General features: G+C 71.4%; 5 protein-coding genes and 1 non-coding gene across 10 annotated transcripts in view; 3 read left to right on the forward strand and 3 right to left on the reverse strand.

Annotated features, from left to right (window-relative positions):
- UBXN1 (UBX domain protein 1) overlaps positions 1–1,874 on the forward strand; it is a 2,167-nt gene extending 293 nt beyond the window's left edge. The window contains exons 2-10 of one of the 4 annotated variants that reach the window (XM_026056325.1): positions 6–92; positions 176–229; positions 298–413; positions 494–572; positions 803–994; positions 1,140–1,191; positions 1,248–1,385; positions 1,464–1,644; positions 1,716–1,874. In XM_026056325.1, coding sequence (XP_025912110.1) covers positions 37–92; positions 176–229; positions 298–413; positions 494–572; positions 803–994; positions 1,140–1,191; positions 1,248–1,385; positions 1,464–1,644; positions 1,716–1,765 — 918 coding nt within the window. In that variant the 5' untranslated portion in view covers positions 6–36 and the 3' untranslated portion in view covers positions 1,766–1,874. The remainder of the gene's footprint in view (positions 1–5; positions 93–175; positions 230–297; positions 414–493; positions 573–802; positions 995–1,139; positions 1,192–1,247; positions 1,386–1,463; positions 1,645–1,715) is intronic. The other 3 variants (XM_026056326.1, XM_026056327.1, XM_026056328.1) reach the window with 3 other exon arrangements.
- Positions 1,875–2,367: 493 nt separating this feature from the next.
- On the reverse strand, positions 2,368–3,240 carry DMAC1 (distal membrane arm assembly complex 1). Its single transcript, XM_026056341.1, has 2 exons — positions 2,947–3,240; positions 2,368–2,629 (listed from the first exon to the last, which is right to left on the reverse strand). The coding sequence occupies exons 1-2, from the start codon at positions 3,134–3,136 to the stop codon at positions 2,562–2,564; spliced, it is 258 nt and encodes an 85-aa protein (XP_025912126.1). The 5' UTR covers positions 3,137–3,240; the 3' UTR covers positions 2,368–2,561.
- Positions 3,241–3,730: 490 nt separating this feature from the next.
- Positions 3,731–5,172, reverse strand: CSKMT (citrate synthase lysine methyltransferase). Its single transcript, XM_026056337.1, has 2 exons — positions 5,092–5,172; positions 3,731–4,876 (listed from the first exon to the last, which is right to left on the reverse strand). Exons 1-2 carry the CDS (start codon positions 5,135–5,137, stop codon positions 4,233–4,235), a joined length of 690 nt encoding a protein of 229 aa, XP_025912122.1. The 5' UTR covers positions 5,138–5,172; the 3' UTR covers positions 3,731–4,232.
- A 117-nt stretch (positions 5,173–5,289) lies between these two features.
- LOC112961325 lies at positions 5,290–5,424 on the reverse strand. The gene has a single exon (XR_003251993.1). It is a non-coding gene; the product is annotated as a small nucleolar RNA SNORA57 (small nucleolar RNA).
- Positions 5,425–5,586: 162 nt separating this feature from the next.
- CUNH11orf98 (chromosome unknown C11orf98 homolog) lies at positions 5,587–6,834 on the forward strand. Of its 2 annotated transcripts, none has more exons than XM_026056338.1 (4): positions 5,587–5,799; positions 6,036–6,160; positions 6,240–6,337; positions 6,493–6,834. In XM_026056338.1, the coding sequence occupies exons 1-4, from the start codon at positions 5,683–5,685 to the stop codon at positions 6,618–6,620; spliced, it is 468 nt and encodes a 155-aa protein (XP_025912123.1). In that variant the 5' UTR covers positions 5,587–5,682; the 3' UTR covers positions 6,621–6,834. The 2 variants fall into 2 exon arrangements, with proteins under 2 accessions (XP_025912123.1, XP_025912124.1); XM_026056339.1 differs by having other exon boundaries at positions 5,781–5,863.
- INTS5 (integrator complex subunit 5) overlaps positions 6,734–6,873 on the forward strand; it is a 3,853-nt gene continuing 3,713 nt past the window's right edge. Inside the window, exon 1 of the mRNA XM_026056321.1 lies at positions 6,734–6,781. Coding sequence (XP_025912106.1) covers positions 6,734–6,781 — 48 coding nt within the window. The remainder of the gene's footprint in view (positions 6,782–6,873) is intronic.

Genomic DNA, 6,873 nt, shown 5'->3' on the forward strand with positions numbered 1-6,873 from the left:
CGCAGCGGAGCGGAGCGGGACGGAGCGGAGCGCGCCATGGAGTGCACGGCGCTGGAGACCCTCGTCGAGATGGGCTTCCCGCAGCACCGAGCGTAAGGCGTGGTCCCCGCCTCCCCCGCGGCCCCGGTGTCCCCGGTGGCGCGGGCGCCGCTCATGGCGCGCTGTGCTCTTGCAGGGAGAAGGCCTTGGCGCTCACCGGGAACCAGGGCATCGAGCCGGCAATGGACTGGTGCGTGGCCCCGCCGCCCCGGCCCCGCCGCCCCCGCGGCGCCCCGTGACGCTGCTCCCTCCCTGCAGGCTCGTGGCCCACGAGAACGACCCCGACCTGGACGAGCCCTACGAGGAGCCGCTGCCGCCGCGGGGCCCCGTCCCGGGCGCGGAGCCCGCAGCCCCCGCCGGCACCGGCAGAGGAGGTGGGTGCTGCCAGCGGCGGTGGCGGCGGCGCAGGGCGAGCCCGCTCCTGGCGCCCGCTGACGGTGCCCAACCCCGGCAGGTACCGGCGGAGACGGCGCGCCCGAGGAGGACGGCAAGCAGCCGCTGTCTGAGGAGGAGAGGAAGGAGCAGACCAAGAGGTCGGAGAGGCCCCAGTTCCCCCTCGTGGCCAGGCGCCCCCTGTGCGGGGCGGGATGGGGCTGGGGGGGGGTCCCCCCCCGTGGGGGGGGGGGGTCCCACCCCGTGGGGGGGGGGTCCCACCCCAAGCCAGGCCCTGGGAGGGGTGACCTGTGGTGGGGGGCAGCTGGGGCCGGCCCAGTCCCCCAGGGTCGCTGCCTCCGGGGTGTCCAGCCCTGCCTGGCACCTGCAGAATGATGGAGCTGATCGCCCAGAAGCAGCGGGAACGTGAGGAGCGGGAGAAGCGGGAGACGATCGAGCGGGAGAAGCAGCGGCGGAAGCAAGGCCAGGAGTTGTCTCTCATCCGGCAGCGGCTGCAGGAGGAGGAGATGAAGAAGCTGGCGGAGCAGCGGCGCCGGGAGAAGATGGAGGAGAAGCTGGCCAAGTGAGGCAGCGGCGGAGGGAGGAGGTTGGCGGTGGTGGTGGCGGGGGGGGCCTGCGCGGCCAGGCCCCTCCCGGCAGCCGCGGGGTGGTGGGGGCAGTGCGGCGAGCCCCAGCCCTCTCTCTGTCCCGGCTCCCTTCTCCCGCAGGCAGCGGGTCCGTGAGAAGATCGAGCGGGACAAGGCGGAGCGCGCCAAGAAGGTGAGTGGTGGCTGGGAGCCAGGGTGGCGGCGAGGTCTCCCCATGCCCGGCCCCAGCTCCGGCCCTTCCCTCCGCAGTTTGGCGCGGGCAGCGGCACGCAGGGCTCCGCCGAGCCGCCGGCGGCCCCTGTCGTGCCCTCGTCCCCCAGCCAGGAGCCCCCCACCAAGCGGGAGTACGACCAGTGCCGGATCCAGGTAGGGGAGCAGCCGGGTGGGGGGGGGGCTCCCGGCGCTGGGGGGGGGCCGCTGCCCGCTCACGCCCCGGGGCCGCAGGTGCGGCTGCTGGACGGGACATCGCTGACGCAGACCTTCAAGGCGAAGGAGCAGCTGGCGGCCGTGCGGCTCTACGTGGAGCTGAACCGCAAGGACGGCGAGGAGCCCTTCAGCCTGCTCACCACCTTCCCCCGCCGCGTCTTCACTGAGGAGGACATGGAGAAGCCCCTGCAGGAGCTGGGTACGGGGCGCCGGGGGGGTTTGGGGGGCCGCAGGGGCTGGCGCTGGCTTAGCCCCGCTCTGTCCCCGCAGGTTTGGTGCCTTCCGCTGTGCTCATCGTGGCCAAGAAGTGCAACAGCTGAAGGCGGCGACCGGAGCCTGCCCCAGCCCCGGACCCCGTCCTGCGGCCCCCAGGGGCTGCGCATGGCTCCCCCGGCTCCACCGGGAAATAAACGTTCCCTGTTCCCCGCGGCTGCTGCCTCTCCTTGGCCCCTTGTGCCCTGGGGCCCCCCCAGGCGGCCCGGCCACTGGTGCCGCCGCTCTTTAATGCCAGAGCGTCGCTGGGAAGCTCCAGCCGTGTGGCCCAGGGGTTCTCGGCACAAGGAGACTGGGTTGGGGGGGTACAGGGAGCCCCAGAGCTGCCTACTCCCACAGCACAGCTCCCCGGCCCCGGGAGGGACCAGGCTGGAGCCTCCCCCTGTGCTCCAGGGCAGGGCCATTCCTGCAGGAAATCCTGCCCTTTCCCCACCGGCCAGTGCTTGGTTTTGGCTGCAGCGCTGTGTTTTGGTGCAGTGCAACGGGGCAGCTGGGGGCTGGTTCCATCCAGGGAAGCGATCAGGTGCCCAAGATGCCCTTGCGGCTCCCGTGTCCTCCCTGTTCACCAGCTGGGACCCTCTGGCAACAGCCGGTTCCCACCCCCAGGAAGAGCTGGTCCCATGGGACAGAAGTGCACGGATGCGGTAGATATACGGAAACGCTTTATTTGGCCACTCCAGAGCTGTGGCGAGCGCAGGGCCGAGGCAGCCGTGTGGTGATGGTCGCAGTGGAGGCTCCTGGTGCGGAGCCTTGGCCCTCGGTGCCTGCCCTCGGTGTTGGTGTGGTGGCGGTGGCTCCGGCGCCGTTCCGGCTCCGGCGGCGGCGTTCTGGCTCTGGCGACCCTCAGGGGAGCTTGCGCTGCTGCTTGCCCACAGGGTCCACGAGGATGACGACGCCCCAGCCGGCGACGCCTGGGCGGGGCCAGGGCGCCCGGCAGAGGTGAGACCCCCCCCGTGGCTGCCCCCACGCCGGGGGCCTGTTGCCAAGGCGATTCCCCCCATCCCAGCAGCCCCGTTGCCATGGCGATGCCCCCATCCCAGTGGCTGGTTGCCATGGTGATGCCCCCCAGTCCAATGGCTCTGTTCTCATGGAGATTCCCCCCTCCTGCCCCATTGCCATGGCAGTGCACCCTCCCCCGTCCCGTTGCCCTGGCGATGCCCCCTGGTCCCGGAACCCCGTCGCCATGGCGATGCCCCCCCCGGTCCGGGGCCCCCGCTGTGGCACTCACTGAGGGCAAAGGTGATCTGGGCGATGGCGCCCATGGAGGGAGGGATGCCGCGCTTCATGCTCTGCCGCGGGCCCTGGTAGATCCAGAGCCCGGCAAGGAGCAGCCCGACGCCGCTGAGGACGCGACAGCTCCAGCAGCCGCCGAACAGCGGCTTCGGCGGCGCCGCGCCCGCCTCGGCGCCCGGAGTCATGGCGGCGCCCCGCGGAGGAAGTGACGTGTCGGAAGCGCGGGGAGCGCCGGTCCGCCCCGTCACCGGCCCGTGCGCAACCGGCGCCGACCCTGCCCCGGGGGCGGAGCGGCTCCTAAACCCCCTGATTTTGCCCCATCGCCGTGCCCGGCGGGGGTGGCAGGTCCGGCCGGAGGCGCCCGCGAGACCCGGTGAGTTTATTGCGGGGCGGTCACGGGGCGCCCGGCGCCGCCCTCACTTCCTCCAGGGCACCGGCCGCCGCGCCACGTTCTCGTTGGTCTCCGCCGCCTCCCGCAGTGCCGCCATCACCAGCTCGTTGTGGAGCCGCCGCTGGGCCAGGACCTGCGGACTCCCCTCGGGCAGGGCCTGGGGGCCGGGGCCGGGTGAGGGCGGCCGCCGAGCCCTGGCCCCCCGCCCCGGCCCTGGGCCCGGTTTCTCCCTACCTTGAGCTTGTCCTGCCGGCGCTGCTCGCCCGCGCCCACGGCGAGCCAGAGCAGGAGGCCGAGCCCAACGGGGACGGCGCCCCGCGCCAGGGCCCGGCCCCACAGCCGCAGCGTCTCCATTGCGCGGCGCGGCTAGAGCGGCGCTTCCTGCCGAGGAGAGGGAGGGGTGAGGTCCTCCGCGCCTACCATAGAGTGCATGGCACTCTGTCGCGGCCGTTAACCATAGAGTTGGCACGCTGGCCTTGTCCGTGCTGGCACTGCCACTGAGAGCCTTTGCATGTGTCCATCCAGTTCAGCCCCATTCCCGGGTGCCCAGGCCAGGCTGGGCCCCCACCCCCCGCCATGGGGCTAATTAGGGGCCGAGGACCGCCCCCCCCGGCTTTGGGGGCTGCCCCCCTCCCAGGAGAAGCCCGTGGGGCAAGAACAGAGCAACCAGACCAGGCTGCAGGGTGCTCAGCAGCTTTATTTACTGACCTGCAGCTGCTCAGGAGCCCCATTTCCCCCCCCCTCCCCAACAGCAGCTGTCCCTGGAGTGTGTCCTTGTCCCCGCACTGCTGACACTGGAGTGTCCTTGTCCCTGCACTGGTGACACCAGAGGGTCTCACAGCACCACTGGCTAAGCCCCTGCAGCCTAGGGTGCTGCATTTTTCCCCTGCTCAGCCTCCCACTGGTTTCTCCACCGTGTAGACATAGTACGGGACCCCCCCGGGGACCCCCAGTTCCTGCACGCTCACCCCAGCCATCCCCACCCGCTCCAGGAAGGGCACCCTGGCATCTGGGTCCTCGTCCGAGAACTGCAGGAGCCGCCCGCCGGGCTGCAGGGCCCGGAGGCACTCAGCCACTAGCCGCCCTGCGCGGCCAGGCCCTGCTGGGCACCGCAGCAGCGCGTCACAAGTGCCCTTGTCCAGGATCAGGCGGAGCGAGGCTGGGGCGAAGCCCCCCCTGGCCAGGTCAGTGGCATCCCCCAGGCACAGGCGGACATGGGACCGGGGGTGCCGGGGCGGGGGTGCCATGCGGAGCAGGCGCTGCAGGGCTGCCAGGGCTGCAGGTGCTGCGTCCAGGCAGCACACATGCACAGGGTGCGGGCAGTCCCGGTAGAGCCCCAGGCCCAGCGCTGAGGTTCCACAGCCCACGTCCAGCACCCGGGCGGCCCCAGGGCCCTGCAGCAGGGGCAGCAGCAGCCCCGCCACCGCCTCATACCCGAAGAACCACTCGAAGTGGCCTACGGCTCCGGCATGCTCCCGCTGGGCGTAGAAACGGTCCCAGGCGCTGGGCTGCTCCATGGCCCCCAGCAGGTCACCTGCGGGGAGCAGAGGGGAGCCTGGAACGCGGTGGTCTCGTCCCGGGGCCCCGCTGAGCATTGAAACGGGGCCAGGGGGAGGCAAGGAGCCCTATGGGGGGACTAAGCCAGAGCAGGGCAATGCCCGGTGCACGGCTGGAGCACTCCGCTATAGGGCTGGCAGCCGTAGAGGGATGGGGCCCGGCCCCCTCCCGTGCAGGCCCGGGGCCACCCACCTGCGGCAGAGCAGAGCTGCCGGGCCGCCCCGCCCCGGGGCACCATCGCCCTCCCCCTCCCGGCGGGATCCGGGGCACCGGGCCGGGGCGCAGCGCGTTTATTGGCGGCGGCGTCGTCCTCGGGCGGCTCCTGCGGAAGGAAGGAGGCAGCGATGAGACTGGGGCGGCGACCGGAGCGGCCCGGCGGCGGCCTCGGCCGCGTGTCCCGGCGCGCGAGGATAGGACCGGCGGAGGGAGGCCGCAGGCACCGAAGACTTCGCGCCGGGCGTTGCTCTGCCTCCGCACATCACGGGCCCGGGCACCGCGCCGCCCGGGCCCGCCAAGAACGGGAGGCGCCCCGGAATCCCGCCCGGTACCGCGGAGCCCCCGGTCCGACCCCCTCAGCCCCCCGCAGGTACGGGCCGCCGCCGCCGTGCGAGATCCCGGTACCGCCTCCTCCCCGCCTCCAGCGCAGCAACCCGCCGCTGCTCACCTCCACCCCGCAATGGCTGCGTGCCGGCCGCGCGGCGGCTTTTATAGCTGGGAGGTGGCAGGCGCGTGGCGATTCGCCGAGGGGCGGCCAATCAGGGGCAGCTGCGCGCGCGGCAGCCAATGGCAGCTCCAGGCTGGAATTCGAAAGGCCGCGCCAGCGCGCCCCGCAAGGCGGTGCGGGGAGTTACTGCTGCTGCCTGGAAGCGCCTCTTGACCTGGCCGGAAGTGGTTCTGTGTGTGAGTGTGTGCGTGCGCGCGGGGCGCCATGGGGACCGGAGGAAAGATCAACCGGCCCCGGACGGTGACTGGGGCGGGGCCCGGCCTGGGGAGGGGGGAAGCTGGGGGGGGGGGGGGGGGGGTCTCCTGGCCCCGGGGCTTCCTTCGCCCCGCGTCCGGGCCTGGGGCTAGCCCGAGGGGCGGCGTCCGCGGGGCCGGGACTGCCCGCGTGCTAATGGCGTCTCATCTTCTTCCAGGAGCTGAAGAAGAAGCTCTTCAAGCGGCGCCGCGTCCTGGGCAGGGAGAAGCGGAAGAAGCGGCGGATCGTGGGGGCGGTGGTGGACGAGGGGCTCATCACTGTCCACCACCTGCGGAAGCGCCTGTGAGTGACTGCGGTGGCGGGATGGGGTGGCCCAGGCCCCTCGAGCAGCGGCGCGGGGTAACCGCTCTTCTCGCGGCAGGTCGAGCCCCCGGGCCAACATCACCCTCTCGGGGAAGAAGCGGCGGAAGCTGCTGAAGCGGCTCCAGCACGCTGCGAAGGAGAAGGCGGCCATGCAAGGTAACTGTCCCTGCTGCGGGAATAATTTGTTTTTCTGTTGCATTTCTTTGTGCTGCGTGTCGATTTGTTCGCTTACCAGCTTGGATCGCGTCTGCCTGTGGCTCTAGAGTGCCTATGAGAGGGGTCTCTAACCTGTCGCCTTTTCTCCATCTCAGTCGACGCTGCCCCGAAGCTGGCAGAGACGAATAAAGCTGCTAGGTCTTGTCGGAAGAGGCGAAAATTGGGTGTCTCCGAGGATGTGGAGATGATGGACTTAGAGGCAGTTTCTGAAGTGAGGAGCTGAATCCTTTCCAAAACCTGGACTTTGCTGCTCCTGCACCACCCCCCACTGTGTTGCGACGGGTGGGGGGAATGAGGGTGCCGTATTCGCCTCCCGGCCGGTGCTGGGTTCACCCCATGCCGGACGTGGAGCAACAGGCTCCTGCTGGGCATCTGCAGGCTGATGTGACAGACAACCTTCCAGGATGGGCTGTGAAATAAAGGATGCAGGGGAGGCTCTCGGTGTCTGGCTCGTCCACTGTGGGGAGCAGTGGGGC

This window comes from Apteryx rowi, unplaced genomic scaffold, assembly GCF_003343035.1.
Source record: "Apteryx rowi isolate R43461 unplaced genomic scaffold, aptRow1 scaffold_1308, whole genome shotgun sequence".
NCBI classification, from domain to species: domain Eukaryota; kingdom Metazoa; phylum Chordata; class Aves; order Apterygiformes; family Apterygidae; genus Apteryx; species Apteryx rowi.